General features: G+C 35.5%; 1 protein-coding gene across 1 annotated transcript in view; it reads right to left on the bottom strand.

Annotated features, from left to right (window-relative positions):
* Positions 1-2,008: 2,008 nt before the first annotated feature.
* Positions 2,009-18,968, bottom strand: part of DARS1 (aspartyl-tRNA synthetase 1) — a gene marked incomplete at its 5' end in the record, with an annotated part of 62,473 nt that continues 45,513 nt past the window's right edge. The window contains 7 exon segments of the mRNA NM_001161887.1: positions 2,009-2,214; positions 3,544-3,615; positions 3,812-3,923; positions 5,582-5,662; positions 6,800-6,842; positions 8,225-8,371; positions 17,876-18,023. Of these exon segments, the coding sequence (NP_001155359.1) occupies positions 2,123-2,214; positions 3,544-3,615; positions 3,812-3,923; positions 5,582-5,662; positions 6,800-6,842; positions 8,225-8,371; positions 17,876-18,023 (695 nt within the window). The 3' untranslated portion in view covers positions 2,009-2,122.

The raw sequence follows: 18,968 nt of genomic DNA, 5'->3' as shown, positions 1-18,968 counted from the left end.
TAATCCAGGTGGAATAGCCACAGAATCCATACTTAAAAGTCTTGTTTCCAGTAGAAAAAAAATGGTAAGGTTTTTTAGCATAAATGAAAAATTAAAAACTAATTTTATTTACTTAATTAATTTATTTTTGGTTGCACTGTTTAGCTGGTGTTATTTTAGTTCCTAAACAGGGATCAAACCAAGGCCTTCGGCAGTGAGAGTATGGAGTCCTAACCACTGAACTGCCAGGGAATTCCTTAAAAAGTAATTTCGAAAGATATTAAAGAACACCAATATATTTTATCACAATTAGGGAAAACATACCAAAAAAGGAAGGGATATACCATGTTCACTAACTAGTAGACTGAAGAGATTGAAAATTTCAAATTTTTTCATAAATTCAAGGTAATTCCATCAAAATCCCAGAATATACATATCAAATAAATCTGTAAAATAATACTAGACAATGTTCATAGAAACAAATATTTAGGTACAATATAAAAGCATGGAAAGGAATTAAAAAAACACAGAATTTATATAGTAGTTACCACTAGGGTAGGAAGGAATAGGATCAGGGTGGTTAAATGGGAAGCCTTAACTGTATCTACTACTTTTTCCCTAAAAAGAAAATAAACATCTGAAGCAAATATGATAGTGTTAAGATCTGCCAAAGCTTGGTAGCAAGTGCAGGGGTGTCCTTTTTTATTATGCTCTAATCTGGTTGACATGTCTGAAATACTTCATTAAAAAACAAACAAAAAATTACATCATTCTTTAGACTTTATAAACAATTTATTTTGAAAGAGCTGTAATTCTATGGACTTGAGATGAATAGCTCTAAGGCTATTATTATACTATTTTTGGGTTTGGGGATTATACAATACAGAAAAAAATAGGTCTTGGTGTGGCTTAAATGTATTTAACACTTCTGGGGTGTCTAACAAAAGTTATCTGGAGATACTTTGGTGGGTTATGGAAGACAGATTTAAAATTGAGTCTCTACTCTCAAAGAACTCATAATCTAGGATGGTGAAATAAATTAACTTTAAAAAATAATGGGCAGATGCTTATGAACCAGGGGTAATATCCTACCTTTCTGACCTTCTTACTTTTCTGTATTTTTTTTTCCTGTAGGAAAATAACTGCATTAAATTGTTTTGTTCATAAGTATTATGTGTGGTTCACCATAAAAATAACATTAGCATGGATATATTTAATAATCTAGAGAAAAAGTGTATTTAGCTGTAATTCTTTTTGGGAGGGAATGGGAGTGCATTTTAGTGACATTCACTAAATGCCTACCAGTTAAAAATAAAAACAGAAAATTCTTTAATATTTTTAAATCTATATGAAATAAACTATTAAGCAACCTAAGCCTTCAGCTTTAAGAACTGTATCCTTACACTCATCTGAATTTATCTCTTGATTAATACATGCTATGAATATATCAGTCTTCATCTGCTTTTAGGTATTTACATAAACTGGTTGTCTACTCCCCCTCCAAATTATAAATGCCAAGAATCAGCTATAAAATCATACTGCCATGAAGTTACATAGAAACATCCATAATTAGCTTTAAAATTTTATTGAAATTCAAGTTTAATTAGTTAACAATTTAATATAATATTATGTTGTATCATTTCTAACCAGTATTCTCCCCTGCTTTACATGATTTACAGGCACAATTAATAAGGATTGATATTTTCTGCCTAATTTTCCATGATATGCCAATTATACATTCATTAAAACCTCAATACTTTCCTAAAATTGTTCTTACCTCAATGTCAGATTTTAAAAAAAAGACCAAATATTGAAAATTTAAGACATTAATATTATAGCCACTATAATATAGAAAAAAAATTTTACACATTATTAACTGTTTAAAATTGTTGTTTAACATTTATTGTAGTAATGCAAAATGAACTTTTAACATAATAATATTAATTTTTCATTAAAATGTTTAACCATTTCCTACTGAAGCATGTTCAAAGTTATAAAAATTTTCTCTTTTAAAGTAACGTACACTGAATTAGTCCAAAAGTGGCACTTTGGATAAGACATTTATTTTATTGCATATTTTAAGTACCTAAGGTACAGCCTGATTAATAGCAGGTTACTGGAAAGAATTAAAAAAACATTTTTTTTAAGGAGTAAGTCTTTTGGGATCACGGGGAAACATTGAGGTTTGACGAACATTGTGCAAGCCCAAAAACAGCATAGTCACTCGTTCCAACCCTGGAGAAAACAAAATAATCGTTAATTCATTTTCAGAATTAATCATTCAGGGTCATACTTATTGAAAACTACCAAAATAACATCACTGATCAACAAAATGCTTTTCCTTGTTAGAAAGGAAATGACTTCTATTATTTTAAATGAGTTTAAAATGGAACATTCCAGGTCTGATTCAGAAACAGGTGATGCTATATGTGGGAAGGATAAATGAGATATCCTTAAGCTGTATGATTCTGTGAAATGTGAACCACAAATCTATGTAAATATCTAAAACTTAAGATTTAAGCAAACAAAAATATAAGCCTACTATTTATTTTCATAAGCCTACTATTGTATTTTCAAAAATATAATATAAGCCTACTATTATATTTAACCAGGTTCCTATTGATAGAACCTGGTTACCAAGATTACCATGAATTCTTTCAATGGATTCTATGTAGTGATTAAAAAAAAATAATTAAAAAGTTTTTTAAGTGTTGATAAGAAACAACTTACAAAATACACTAAGCGAAAATGCAAGGTACTGAATGATTTATACAGCACACTACAATTTGTGTAAAAAATATATTTTATATATTTTTGCATATGCAAAGATTATCTTTGTGGAGGTAAAGAGAAAACTAGAAACAATAGTTTTCTGTAGGGAGGTAAATGTACACTATTCTATTTGCTTTGAATTTGAAATTTGTATATTACCTGTTCACTAAAAAACCCGAAACAAACAACCAAACCTTCAACAAAACTATAAATTCAGAATTCTTTTTAGCACAGGCTCAATAGTTGTGGCGCAAGAGCTTAGTTGCTCCAGGGCATGTGGGATACTCCTGGACCAGGGATCGAACCTGCATCTCCTGCATTGGCAGGTGGATTCTTTACCGCTGAGACACAAGAGAAGCCCCAGAATTCTTTTCGAGAATTTTTGATACAAACATCCCAAAGTTAAGTTAAATATTTACTCGTTTTAAATCACACAGCGGTATCTTTCACATACTCTAGAAATGGTTCTAAAAGCCAATGAAATGTTTTCAACAAAAACATTTAGCAGCCATCTGAGCTGACTTGAGGGACAGCTTTAATTTGGACTAATCGGAATGAACTCATGAATACAGAGAAAAAAGAGGATACTCAAAAATTTCATTCAGTCATAACTCACTTAAAAGTTCTTTCAATTCAAATTTGTATTCTATTTAGCACTTATAATTTGTAAGTAGTAACAAAATACAAAATTTACTTTTTGGAGTCTAATACTGAGGACATTTAGAACTGAAGAAACACTCTGCCAAATGAAATTTGGGTTGGAAATATTGTCATCATATAAAGGAATATTACCAATGCCTCCACCAGCATGAGGAGGGGCTCCAAAGCGGAAGGAATCAATGTATGCCTTAATTTTCTCCAAATCTACAAAACAAACATAAAATAAAATTTAAAAAAACGTAATTTATCCTCTTATTTAGCTTAAAAAAATTGCAAAAGCAGTTACCGTGCAATGAAAATTAAAACAAATGACTGTGTTTCTGAAAAGTCTTTAAAGGGTTTTAAAACGTATTGCTTTCAGAATATACATGACCCTCCTCAATATACTGAATTTGTTTACCAATTCCATGATGTAAGGCTCTCTCTGTCAGCAGCTGAGGGTCATGTATTCTTTGAGCTCCTGACAGTATTTCTTCTCCTCTCATGAACATATCATAAGAGTTGGATTGTTTCTGTAGGAAAAACAAACAAAAATACCACTCAACAGGCTATCACCCTATTTCTATCACACATATGTGGAAAAACACTCTGTTGCATAAAGAACAATATCATTTCTTTCCTACAATTAATTATACAACCTGCTCCAATAAACATGATTTGCTTTTCTAAAATGGGATTAAACTAGTGAGGGTTGAAATAACTTCTTTACTTCTATCAGATTTTATGCTTCCCTTCTCCCACACCTTCCAAAAACAAATCAGAACAATACATCTTCTTTTAAGCAGTAGCATAGTGTTGATTCTTTCTTTAAAAAAATTATCTGGCTATGCCAGGTCTCAGCTGCAGCATGTGGGATCTTGTTTCCTGACCAGGGATTGAACCCAAGACCCCTGCACTGGGAGCAAAGTCTTGGCCACTACACTGCCAGGGAAGTCCCCGTAGTGCTGATTCTTATTTCACTTTATCATCTGAAATGTTTTTAAGTGTGATATGATTTTGGGATCATTTTTGGAACTTCAAATTATCAACAGGTGTTAGTCTTTTTAATTTTTAAAAGTTATAATTTTAAGGAAAGTGAACGGAACATCAATTTTACCATAGCTCAATTCATTCTTTATCAGGCTTTAACTTATTTTCCCTATCTTTCAGTTAACCAATGGTTCGCTATTACCTTATGAGAAATATAAATTATCAAGCCCCACCTAGAAAAAAGTTTTTTTAAAAATTATTTATTTATTTTTGGCTGTGCTGGGTTTTCATTGCTACAAGGGCTTTTCTCTAGTTGTGGTGAGCGGGGGCTACTCTTGAGTCGTGGTGTGCGGGCTTCTCATTGAAGCGGCTTTTCTTGTTGTGAAAACACGGGCTTCACAAGTTCTTGTACGTGTGCTCAATCATTGTGGCTCCCAGGCTCTGGTGCACAGGCTTGTACACGTGGGACATTCCCAGATGAGGGACTGAGCCTGTGTCTCTTGCATTGGCAGGTGGATTCCCTACACTGAGCCACCAGGGAAGCCCCAGTCTGTGTTTCAAAGGCCCTCCGAGTGATTCTGATACTCACTAAAGTTGGAGAACCAATGCAAAGGAAAACCAGTGAAAGGCCACAAAACATTATTTAGATTGACTACCAGGATAGTGTCTGCCTGCAATGCAGGAGACCTAGGTTCGATCCCTGGGTTGGGAAGATGCCCTGGAGAAGGAAATGGCAACCCACTCCAGTATTCTTGCCTGGAGAATCCCATGGAGGGAGGAGCCTGGCAGGCTACAATCCACGGGGTAGCAAAGAGTCAGACATGACTGAGCTACTTCACTTTCACCAGGATAGAATGTGAGTTCTTAGATCAAGATCAATGATAAAATGATTTGATAAAGTCTTCAAGTCTATTAATACTATTTGTTGTTTATATAGTATTTCTTCTTCATATATCTTTAAAAATTATATATGAAAATTATTTAAAATACAGGTTTGGGGGACTAATTTGCTAGAATATTCTAATTTTACAATGTCACTTTGACCTAAATTGACAGAAACTAGTAGTAATACATATAGTAATGTGTCTTTTAAAACTGCAAGTTATTAATGAAAACCATTACTTCCACTATATAATGTGACACAGTGACAATAAAGTTTTCCCTCTTCCCCCAAACAGGTTTTTAAAATCAAATTACTTACAGGATTTCGTGGGTCAGGCATGGTATAGAAAGGTCTTACAGCCAATGGATATTTATCAAGAATATAAAAATCAGTATCATACTATAAAAAGAATAAATATGATTAAAACAGATTTTTAAAAACATTTAATGACAGTAAAAAGAAGGCTACCATTTGGTAATTGTCTTTTTTCTATACGTAAGTTTTGTTCTTCAAAATTACTGTAATTACACTCTATATACAATAACTGTTCTGCTTCCTACAGCTGTGTCCTACAGTATTTTGCCATGATGTTATATATTCTTCCAATATATTTAATTTTTAGGAGCTGTGGACTATTCAATCATAGTTCACATAAGCATTTTTCTTTTTCTCTTTTTGGACATGTACTCTCTTCTCAATTTCTCCTCTGCTGAAAACTATGCTGTGATAAACTTATTTTCACCTTCTTCCATCGCAATTCTAGCTCATTTAATTTTCTAGATATATTTTAAAACTATTTTTGTTAAATTACTCTAAATCGCGTTGGGTTTTACAAAAACTACATTAAATCTATAAATTATTTTGGGAAAAACTGACGTCTTTTATCTTCAAAAAACCTTGATTATTTCCCCAATGATTTATTTTCACTAAGATGTCTAAAATAAATTTAGTAGTTTTTCTCAAATGAAAACAATTGAAATGAATAACATTAACATGAAATTATGATATCTTTGTTACAAAGACTATTTACTATGTGACCTACAGTTAATTAAAAAGAAACAGTCATGTTTTAACTGTTTTGATGTTAAACATTTTTCCTAAAACTGGCGTGTAGAGGGAATGTTAACAGTGCTGAAACTGGCTCCGCTGAAATAGTGTTTTAAAGGTGTGAACTCAGTGCTGTGCAGTTTCACAGACTTGCTCCCCAGTCAGCTGAACCATTTTGAGTGCAACCAGCAGGAGGAGCGCAAGGACTGTTTTTATTCAATTACACAATTCTCTTAATTTCTTTAAAGATTACACCAAGTTTAGCTTTTCTTTTTGGAGTTTTATAGAAAAATAAGATAGGAAAGTAGCCTTCATGTAAAAGGCAGAAAAAAAATTCATTCACCCTCTAGTCCCACGAGTCAGCAAGGGTAGTCAGGGAAGACCATTTCTAAATAATTTCAATCACCTTGAGGTCCTCTCTAACTAATCTGACAATTTAGATATGTTTCAGATTTAGAAAAAGAAATCCAGCATGCATAAGAGTCCTACCTTTTCCTTTACCAAACGACCCAACAGTTTTTCATTCGGTGTACTGCAAAAAAAACATGAAACCAGGTGTCTGAAGATCAAACAGCAACTTAAAAGAGTTTTAAGTTTACAAGGAACCTCTTCTATTTGAAGTTCTCAGAGGATAAAAAAATTTAGCCAAAACACACAGCTGTCTATTCTGCTCCTTTTAAAAAAGGCAACTACTACTGGAAACCATTCATGGGTATACCTGGGACAGTTAGTCGGTGCTACTCAATAATATTTAAATAAAAGTATAAATAGAATTTAGCAATTCACTGATTCAGAAATAACATGGATGAAGTAGTTTCCTACAATTACATATAATGAAAGTCTACTACACCAACATAGACTACTCTTGCCATTAAAATAGTTCTACGGCAAAATGCGGAGAAGGCAATGGCACCCCACTCCAGTACTTTTGCCTGGAAAATCCCATGGATGGAGAAGCCTGGTAGGCTGCAGTCCATGAGGTCGCTAGGAGTCGGACTCGACTGAGTGACTGCACTTTCACTTTTCACTTTCATGCACTGGAGAAGGAAATGGAAACCCACTCCAGTGTTCTTGCCTGGAGAATCCCAGGGACGGGGGAGCCTGGTGGGCTACCGTCTCTGGGGTCACACAGAGTTGGACACGACTGAAGCAACTTAGCAGCAGCAGTAGCATGGCAAAATGGTTTCTCTTTTCTGTTACTCTTTATTAAAGGTTTATAAAAGAAAAATCAGTATTTCAAAATAAAATATAACTGTATATATAAACCAATTTAAGTTCTATTCAAGAAAAATTTCTAAAATACATACAAAAATATCATCAAAATTATAGAATTTATGGTTTTCCTTAAATTGTCATCTAGCAATGTAGAGGATGATTAAAACAATATACATATGTATACACACATATATATATTCGTTAAACAAATAAAAGTAAATGAGGGTTTTGAGTGAAATATGTTAAAAAAAAACCTAAAAAATTAATAATAATCCTCTCTTCCTTCCAATATCAATTATGAATCATTGTGTTGTCTTAAAGTATTTTAACTTAAGAATCCCTGAATAAAATATAAGTAGAAATCTCTAATCTTTATTAAACTATCATTTCAAAATTATAAATTATTTGACCTGAATTTAGGTAATAAAATATAGTATATCAAATAAAGAACAGAGACTTGCATAACTTTTAGAGATTGTTAAAAGTTTCACACCTTAACATACAAAAATATTAACGCTTAGGCAAACCACATTAAACATAACAGTTTATTTCAGATCACACACTGAACAAAACAGCATCATACTAAAGTTAATAAAACTTAAGTTTACCAAGTAGGTGAAAAACATTCATCAATATATTCATTCTTTCATATCTTAAATCTAATTACTTAAGTTTGAAAAATCACAAATACAAACAAACCTTAGATCTTCTTCATCTCCCATTTCAATTCCAGCTTCCCTAAGCATAGCCAATGCTTCACAATATTCTAGTCTTAGAGTTGGCTCCAAAAATTTGAATGGCTCACATGGGAACTGTTTATTCACCATCTGAATTTCAGTTTGAAACCTATTTGTACAAGAGTTAATAAAAATGTGAAATAAATGTTTTTAACACAAGAGGTCACTGTGGCAATACATAAAGAAAAAATTTTAACCAATACCGTTGAAGTAAGGAACATACAGCTTTTCTCTTTCATACACTTGATACACATTTTTTTTTTTTAAAAAAGAAACATGTTTAACATTTTAGAGGAATTACTACATGTGCAGTGATGAGAAAAAGGCGACCTGAGCAGGTTCCAGGGTGGAAACATGCCTTTTCCTGTTCACCCCACTCATCGCCAGACCTCCTATGGAGGTTGAGGGAGCCTGTACTCAAGAGGCCAGTTGACATGGACCCAAGAGCCTACTGCACTACTCTTCCATGTTTCCACTGGTAACTATTTTGAATTCAGAGATAACAAAAGGAAATGCTTTTAGAGCAAAGCTCTTTCCTGTAAGTTCAGCCTCAGTGCAGAAATTGCCTTGGGGACTTTCAAGCTCATTAGTAGTACAAACGGCAGCTAAGAAAAAAATATCTAGTAGGTATTGAGTCCCTGTTTATGTCACCTAAAATCATTCTTTGAATTAGTGTATGCATCAGAAAAAAACCTGTCACCAAGAAATTAAGTTAAATAATTAAATGCAAATACTTAAAAAAATATTTAACATAATTTCTCAATTCTGTATTATTTATTACCACAGTGGCATTACAGGATGAAAAACTTCCTTTATAATTCATATCAACTAGCACTGTTAGAAACATAAAATACTCATTTTATGAGGCACTAAAAAAATCTGATTTTTAATACTTTAACAACATTTGTCATCATTGAGGAAGACCAAATTAATGAATATTGTCTTGTCTTCCCCTATACCCATTATACCATAAGTTTGTTTAGGAGAATGTCTATTTCTTTCCCATTTTAATAATCCCTATAGTATGTTCATCGTCTACCTTTTAAATACAACTAATGTTCATTGCATTAAACTGCTGCTGTAGAGGATGGCAAGATTAAAAATGTAGTTTTACTAAAGTATTTATGGATGAAATGGTAGCTGAGATTTGCTTCAGAATAAGAGAGTAATGCGTAAAACAAAACTGGCTATGGATTGGCAATGGTTGAAATTGGGTGATAAGTATATGGGGGTTCATTAGGCTAGTCTACCTTTTTTTTGTACGATATTTAAATTTTTTCATAATCAACAGAATTGAAAAAAGTATGTTTATATTTTATGAAAATAGAAGAAATCATTGATTTATTCAAATCTTGACATAAGATGGGTTAAAATGACCCCAAGAATTAATTTTTAAAGTGCTTTGCTTTGAACATTAACCCCTACTCATGTTAATCAATGGTAATAAAAAATATAAATATCAATATTTAAAAATACATTTGTTTATTCTTCTGTTAGAGATAAGTACTAATGATAAACATGAGAAGGATAAGACAACCACCAAATAACCCAATTTACAACTGACACAGAAACCTAAAATTCCTAAATGATGTATAGAAGACAGGAAGAAGGTTTTTATTTCCAAGCTGCCATCTTAAGCCTACCCATTAAGCCCAGTGATAATGGTGTCTGAATCTCTAATTTGTAAGCAGAGATTTGATTAATCCCAATTGCTCAAATCATGCTTGCTCTGTTACAAAAACCAAAGTGGAAATTCCACTTCCAATATTAAGTAGAGAAGATATCAATACCTAAAATAAATGAGTTTCATAAACTTTCTTCAATTATAAATGTAAATGAAACAAAAATGTTAAAAAAATGAGGGAGTTCCTTGGTGGTCCAGTGGCTCAAGACTATGGGCTTCCAATGCAGGTGGCCCCAGTTAAAACCCTGGTCAGGGAACTAGATCCCCCTAGCACCACAACTAAAGACCTCACATGCCAAAAGGAAGATCTCATGTGCCACAACTAAGACCTGGTACAGCCAAATAAATAAAGTTTAAAAATACATAGTAAATAAATAATGAGAAAAGCTCTATTTCTTAACTGTAGTTTCAAAAGATATTTTGTTTTACAGGGAGACATTAGTTGTTCTATAGACTATCTGAATGGAAGTTACTTAAAATAAACTGTATAGAAATGTTTCAGAGAAAAAAGAGTAAATATTCTACAGCCAAAGATATAAAGAAGTAACCACAACAAGACAGGCAGGAGCAGCAGAGATGTGGCAGAGTCAATATTCACATCCCCAGGCAGGCAACCCACAAAGGAGAGGATAATCACAACTGCAGGGATCCCCTCCAAGGAATGAGAGGACTGAGTCCCACACTGGGCTCCCTAGGCTAGGGACCCTACACTAGGAAGACAAGCACTCTCTAGAAGGTCTGACTTTGAAGGCCAGTGGGGCAGGCACTTGGGAGAATTGAAGGCCTGTAGGAAACAGTGAATCCACTTACAGGGAACATGTAAAATCTCGAGACCTGGGGCAGAAGCAGTAATTTGAAAGGAGCCTGGGTCAGATTCACTTGTTGATCTTGCAGAGCCTCCTAAAGAGGCAGGAGGCAACTGAGATTTACCCCTGGGGACAGACGTTAGCAGCATCCATTTTGGGGAGCTCATTCTATCATGAAGACACTGCTGCTGGCAAGCACTATCTTGGAATTCTCCTTCTAGCCTATTGCAGCAAGTTCCAGGTCTAGCCTACCAGCCAGTTAGCACTAGTCCTGGGAAGCCCCAGGCCAAGCAGTCAGTCACAACGGGGATATAGTGCCACCCACCATCAGGCCAGTAGCAGCTGTAGACCCCCTGCTCAAAACACCTCAGCTACCTCAGGATTTGGCCATGTCCAACAGAGGGCCCAGGATTGGGTCCCACCAAACAGTGGGCCGGCATCAGTTCTGGAAGACCTGTCGGGTCCACCAGTAACCGGAAGCCTCAGCACTAGGCAGCACTTGGCCACCAGCTGGGCTGGGGGCCATCCACGCCCACCAGCATGCCCACAGAAGTTAGCCCTGTCAGGAGGGCCTACATAGCTCGTGTACAGCAGGCATCCCTAGAACATATTGCTCTGCTGAACAGAGGCAAGTGTGTCGCTGGGCCCTACAGGATGTCTCCTACATAAGGCCATTTCTCCAAGATCAGGAAACATAATTAACCTACCTAATACACATAAAAAGAAAAATTAAAAATGAGGACAGTTTACAAAACAAAAACAGACTCAGAGACTTTGAGAACGAGCTTATGGTTGCCAGGGGAAGGTTGGGGGAAGGGATAATTAGGAAGTTCGGGATGGACATATACACACTGCTATATTTAAAAGGATAACCAATAAGGACCTACTGTATAGCACATACAACTTTGCTCAATGTTATGTGGCAGCCTAGATGGGAGGGGAGTTTGAAGAAGAATGGATATGTGTATATGTATGGCTGAGTCCTTTCACTGTTCACCTGAAACTATCATAACATTGTTAATTGGCTATACCCCAATACAAAAATAAAAAAAAAGTGAAGTCAGAAAAACAAATATTGTTTATTAAGGCATACATGTAGAATCTAGAAAAATGGTTCAGATATTAATTTTGCCCAAATGAAATGTAGACAAAGATGTTGAGCACAAAGGTGTGGACACCAAGGCGGGAGGAGGGGTGTAGGAGGAATTGGGAGATAGGGATTGACATATATACACTATTGATACTACGTATAAAATAGATAACTAATGAGAACATAGTGTAGAGGTTCAAGGAACCCTACTCAGTGCTCTATGGTGACCTAAATGGGAAGGGTGACCTAAAGGTCATCCCCCAAAGAGAGGATATATGTATACATATAGCTGATTCTCTTTACTGTACAGGAGAAACTAACACACCATTGTAAATCAACTATATACTCCAATAAAAATGAAACAAACAAACAAAAAAGAGGACAATTTAAGTGACCTCTGGGACAACATCAAGCACATTAACATTCACATTATACAAATCAAAGAAGGAAAAGAAAGGGGCAGAGAATGCATGTAAAGACATAATAGCAGAAAACTTCCTTAACCTTGGAAAGGAAAAAGATATCTAGGCCCAGGAAGTACAAAGAGTCCCAAATAAGATCAACCCAAAGAAGTCCACAAGTTCACTGTGTGTGCTTAGGTCACTCAGTCATGTCTCTTTGCAACTCCATGGACTGTAGCCTGCCAGGCTCCCCTGTCCATGGCGATTCTCCAGGCAAGAATACTGGAGTCGGTTGCCATGCCCTCCTCCAGGGGATCTTCCCAATCCAGGTCTCCTGCATTAGAGGCAGATTCTTTACTGTCATAGCTACCAGGGAAGCCCAAGAATACTGGAGTGGGTAGCCTATCCCTTCTCCAGGGGATCTTTCTGACTCAGGAATCAAACTGGGGTCTCCTACATTGCAGGCAGATTCTTTACCAGCTGAGCTACTGGGGAAGCCCTGTAGCTTCCTTATCACACTGTAATTAGGCAAAAATTAAAGACAAAGAATATTAAAAGCAGCAAGGGAAAAGTAACTGGTTACATACAAGGGAACTCCCATAAGTAGATTAGATGAATACTCCCCTAAGGAGATTAGATGATACAGAGGAACAGATTACTATACTGGAAGACCAAGTGGTGGAAATCACTCAAGCTGAACCTACATATATAGGTTGCTATATATAAACCTCATGGTAACCATAGGCCAAAAATCTATAATAGATACACACACCCAAGAGAAAGGAATTTATATTAACACTAAAGATAATCATCAAGTCATAAGAAGAAAAAAAGAGAAACAAAAAATAAATTAAAAAACCTGAAGGCAATTTACAAAATAGCAATAAGAACATAGTACATGTAAATGGACTAAATGCTCCAAATGACACAGAGTGGCTGGATGGATAAAACAAACAAGGTCCATACATATGCTGTCCGCAAAAGACTCATCTCAGATCTAAAGACACACTCCAACCAAAAGTAAGAGGATGGAAACAAACGTTCCATGCAAATGGAAATAAGAAGGACACTACATAACGATAAAGGGATCAATCCAACAAGAAGATCTAATAACTATAAATATACCCAACATAGGAGCACCTAAATAATAAAAGCAAATATTAACAAACATAAGGGAAAAATAACACAATAACACAAAACAGTAGAAGACTTTTAACTCCCCACTTACATCCATAGTCAGATCACCCAGATGGAAAATCAGTAAGGAAACACTGGCCTCAAAAACACATTAGATGAAATGAACTTAACAGACATACACACACACACAGACCATTCCATCCAAAAGCAGCAGGATGCACATTATTTTCAAGCACACAAGGAACATTCTCCAAGATAGATCACACAGTAGGCCACAAGACAAGCCTCAGTAAACTTAAAATCCTATCCTGGATCTTTTCTGACCACACTCAAAGAGACTAGAAATTAACTACAAGGTGAAAAACAAACAAACCAAAAACCCCAGCAAAAACCACTAACACAAAGAGGCTAAACAATATGGTTCTAAACAACCATATTGTTACAGAAAATATCAAAGAAGAAATAAAAAAAATACCAAGAGACAAATGAAAACAAACACATCCATCCAAAGTCTGCAGGATGCAGCAAAACAGTTCTAAGAGGGACATTTACAGTGATAAAAGCCTACCTCGGGAAATAAGAAAAGTCTCAAACAACCTAACCTGACTTAAAGGAATGGGAAAGAAACAAGCAAAGCCCAATGTTACTAAAAGGAAAAAAGTAATAATGATCAGAGTAAAAAGAAATAAAATAGACTAGAAAAAAAGAGAATCCAAATCTGTAGCATCAGAAATGAAAAAGAAGTTACAACTGACACCACAGAAATATAAAGGGTCATAAGAGATTATTATGAATACATATATGCCAATAAACTGAACAACCTAGAAGAAACGGACAAACTCCTAGAAATGTGAAATCCCTAAGATGGAATCAGGAAGAAATAAAAAATGTGAATAGAACAATTAACAGTAATGATGTTGAATTAGTAATAAAAAAACATACTCCCAACAAACAAAAGTCCAAGACCAGATGGCTTCAGAGGTGAATTCTACCAACATTTAAAGAATTAACAGGTATATTTCTCATCCTATTCAAAAAAGCTCCAGAGGAAGAAATGCTTCTGAACTCATTCTATAAAACCAGCATCACACTGATACCAAAACAAGACAAAAAGGAAATGATATGCAAAAATCCTTAAAAATTAGCAAACTGAAATCATTAATATATTTAAAGGATCATACATCATGATCAACTGGGATCTATCCCAGGAATGCAAAGATGGCTCAACACCTACAAATTAATCAATGTTGATCCACCACATTAACAAACTCAGGAATACAAATCATATTATCATCTCAACAAAGAACTTTTTGACAAAATTCAATGGCCATTTATGATAAAAACTCTCAATAAAGGTATAGAGAGAACAGACCTTGTGTACTGTTGTAATTAACCACCATGGAAAACAGTATAGACATCCTCAAAAAATTAGAAATAGATACAATTTAGCAGTTCCACTTCTGGATATTTTTTGAAGAAATTTAAAAAATAAACTAATTTGAAAATATATTTATATTTATCCCTAAGTTCATTTCAGCATTATGATTTCAACAGTCAAGATATGGAAGCAACCTAAATGTCCACTGATAAGATGAATATAGAAGATGTAGTGTGTATATACACACATACACATATATATACAGACACACTGGAGAAGGAAATGGCAACCCATTCCTGTATTCCTGCCTGGAGAATCCTATGGACAGAGGAGCCTGGAGGGCTATAGTCCATGGGGTCTCAAAGAGTTGGACACAACTGAGCAACTAAACAGCAACACGGACAGACACTGGAATATTACTTAGCCATAAAAGAATGAAATCTTGTCATCTCTGACAATATAGATAAATGTAGAGGGTATTAAGTTATGACCAACCTAGAGAGCATATTCAAAAGCAGAGACATTACTTTGCCAACAAAGGTCCGTCTAGTCAAGGCTATGGTGTTTCCAGTAGTCATGTATGGATGTGAGAGTTGGACTGTGAAGAAAGCTGAGTGCCAAAGAATTGATGCTTTTGAACTGTGGTGTTGGAGAAGACTCTTGAGAGTCCCTTGGACTGCAAAGAGATCCAACCAGTCCATTCTGAAGGAGATCAGCCCTGGGTGTTCTTTGGAAGTAATGATGCTAAAGCTCAAACTCCAGTACTTTGGCCACTTCATGCAAAGAGTTGACTCATTGGAAAAGACTCTGATGCTGGGAGGGATTAGGGGCAGGAGGAGAAGGGGATGACAGAGGATGAGATGGCTGGATGGCATCACCGACTTGATGGACATGAATCTGAGTAAACTCCGGGAGTTGGTGATAGACAGGGAGGCCTGGCATGCTGCAATTCATGGGGTTGCAAAGAGTCAGACACGACTGAGCAATTGAACTGAACTGAACTGAGAGGGTGTTATATGAAGTGAAATAAGTCTGACAGAGAAAGACAAATACCGTATGGTTTTACTTATAAGTGGAATCTAACAAAACAAAACAAATTAACAAACATAACAAGACAGAAACAGACATAGAATTACAGAGAACAAACTAGTAGTTACCAGAGTAGAGGGGGCTTGGGTGATGAGTGAAACACGTAAGGGGGATTAAGAAAAAGACATTCCCAGTTACAAAAAAAAACACACAAAAGTCATGGGGATGAAAGGTACAGCATGAGAAATACAGTCAATTATATTGCAGAAATATGGAATCACTATGTTGTGCATTGGAACCAACATAGTGGATAGGTCAATTATACCTCTATTAAAAAAAGGTATCAAGATATTAATGATGGTTATTCTTTGGGGGGTAGGATTATGGTGGATTGTTAATTTTTATTTTATGCTTTTATTTCTAGCTGTCTGCAATAAACACGTATTGCTTGTAAAATCAGAAAGAAAATGTCAAGACGAAATTTTAAATATAATCCTTCATCAGTTATCAAAGCACTAGATAAATCTGTCATACGCAACTTAATACTTGGAGTACTCTCAAAAGTATGGAGAAAAGAAAAGAGAAAAAAAGATACTCTTGATCCTAGTTAATGTGCTTTCTGTCTTTTCTTATTTTCTCTATTTTAAACATTATCATAAGAAAACAATTTCTAATGCCCTTTTAAGGCAGAAACTATTCGCCTGTTTAAAGGTTATACAGAAAGTGAACATTTTACATAATTCAATTTTCTGAACACCCAGAACATGCCTAATAATTTCTATAAATGTATCAATTCACCAGGCCCAAATAAGCTGAAAGTCCCTTCAATATACTAGTTTCTAATTTCTACTGAGCACTTGCTGTAAATATAAATTGATCGAAAAATTAAACAGTCCCAACATAGGCTTTTGAACTGTGGTGTTGGAAAAGACTCTTGAGAGTCCCTTGGACTGCAAGGAGATACAACCAGTCCATTCTGAAGGAGATCAGCCCTGGGATTTCCTTGGAAGGAATGATGCTAAAGCTGAAGCTCCAGTACTTTGGCCACCTCATGCGAAGAGTTGACTCATTGGAAAAGACTCTGATGCTGGGAGGGATTGGGGGCAGGAGGAGAAGGGGACGACAGAGGATGAGATGGCTGGATGGCATCACCGACCCGATGGACATGAGTCTGAGTGAACTCCCGGAGCTGGTGATGGACAGGGAGGCCTGGCGTGCTGCGATTCATGGGGTCGCAGAGTCGGACACAACTGAGCGACTGAACTGAACTGAACTGAACAGAGGCTTAACTTACACAGATTCAGTACAGATTAGAAACTGAAAGACTAAAGGGACCCTAACTTTGAGATAAGTAATAATATTATCTTCACTTGTAACAGCAGAGGAAACTGAGGCAGAGTTATATAACTTCCAAAATGCCCACACAAGATATATATAGCAAACTTGGGATTCGATCTCAGGCTACCTGGACCTAGCTGAGTTGAAGCTGTGAAATACTGTTCCCTCCCTGTGCTCTCTTGCTCAGTCATGTTCAACTCTTTGCAAACCCCAAGGACTTGTAGTCTGCCAGGTTCCTCTGTCCATGGGATTCACCGGGCAAGAATACTGGAGTGGGTTGCCATTTCCTCTTCCAGGGGATCTTCCCCACCCAGGAATTGAACCCGTGTCTCCAGAGTCTTCTGCACTGGCAGGCAGATATTTTACCACTGAGCCTCCTGGGAAGTCCTACTATCTCATACTATCTCTCAAATAATAAACTGCTATAAGGGTAACATAGGCTCTATATCTGAGAAATTCAGGATGTAAAACATTGAGGAAAAAACAAATATAGTTAGGCTGTTTACAATCTGGTAGATTAGCTAGCTAGGTTAACTGGCTGCAGCCCTAACTGACTTAGATTCAGAAGTACTCTTTTGAGTGTGGCTTTTCCCACTAATTACCTGATAATCTAACTGGCAAATCTTCATATATATATATTTTTTCAATAAAAACTTAGTTTACATGTTTTAAGAACTGCTTCATTTTGAAGAACTTAAATTGCTTTGAAAATTATATTCATCTAAGGTTATAAAATATATATATTTTTACCTTTTCTGAAGTCCTTTGAATATCTGCACTAAAGTGTCGGCAATTTCTTCCACAACTTCATGGTAATGGTAATTAAAAGCCATTTCAATATCTAAGCCAACAAATTCAGTCAGATGTCTGTGTGTATTAGAGTCTTCAGCTCTGAATACTGTAACATTAATAAAAGAAAATGGTAAATGGTGTTTACATAGTATGTAAATACATACTTGGCATACATTACATAGCACAGTAAATGGTGTTTTAACTTTTGGATAAATTGGGATTTAAATACAAAAATTCTATTTACTAGTACTCCAATGGCACTATTTCATTATCATTATAGGGTTGGAAAAAAATCTTTGATAAGTCATCTGTCTCAGCATTCTCATGGATGGCAAGTTCATTACAAATTCCTACAGTAGTAAAAGCTGTAACAAATGCAAATTAATAAATGAGCCTCATGCAAATCCCAAGGGAATGCAAGATTCTGAAGTGCCTTCTCAATAATTAAAATAGATTCAATATAGTGACTTCTTAATTTTATTAAAACTTGACTCAAGCTAAATGAAATCTGTGCAGATGAAGTAACATTACACACTCCAGCCATTACCTCAGTCCAGCTGCTATTATCCTCACTGCACTTTCCTCCTCTCCAGTCTTCCTGACTCTACTCTGCTCCATTTTTCGTATCACTGCAAGATTGACATATTCTATAACTCATCCTTGCTCAGTAACTTACAATGGTTCCCAAATGACTACCATAGTAAGACAAAATGACAAAATGTTTAAAACTTTAATGCTTTCATAATTTAGTCCTATCCTGTACTTCCCATTTCTTAACACTAACTAGTCTTATTTTTATTTCCTCCCATGCTCTTTACTCATCTCGCCTCCTCTGACTAGAACGCCAATCCCCACTGTCTGTATCTCCTACTCTGTCCTTAGAGCCCACTTCAGCATGAACTCTCTCTCATTGTGACTCTAGCAAATTCCATCTTTTCCCCTTTTTACACTCTCTATACTATATAATTAACACCAATCTGCTGACTGCACAGCACAATCTGATTATCTGCTGTGAAAATCAGTTGATTACTCCCTGTGACTGCTATATGTA

The sequence above is a fragment of the Ovis aries genome, chromosome 2 (assembly GCF_016772045.2).
Source record: "Ovis aries strain OAR_USU_Benz2616 breed Rambouillet chromosome 2, ARS-UI_Ramb_v3.0, whole genome shotgun sequence".
Lineage (NCBI taxonomy): Eukaryota > Metazoa > Chordata > Mammalia > Artiodactyla > Bovidae > Ovis > Ovis aries.
Note: the sequence above shows the minus strand (reverse complement) of the source record. Positions and strands in the feature narration are given on the sequence as shown.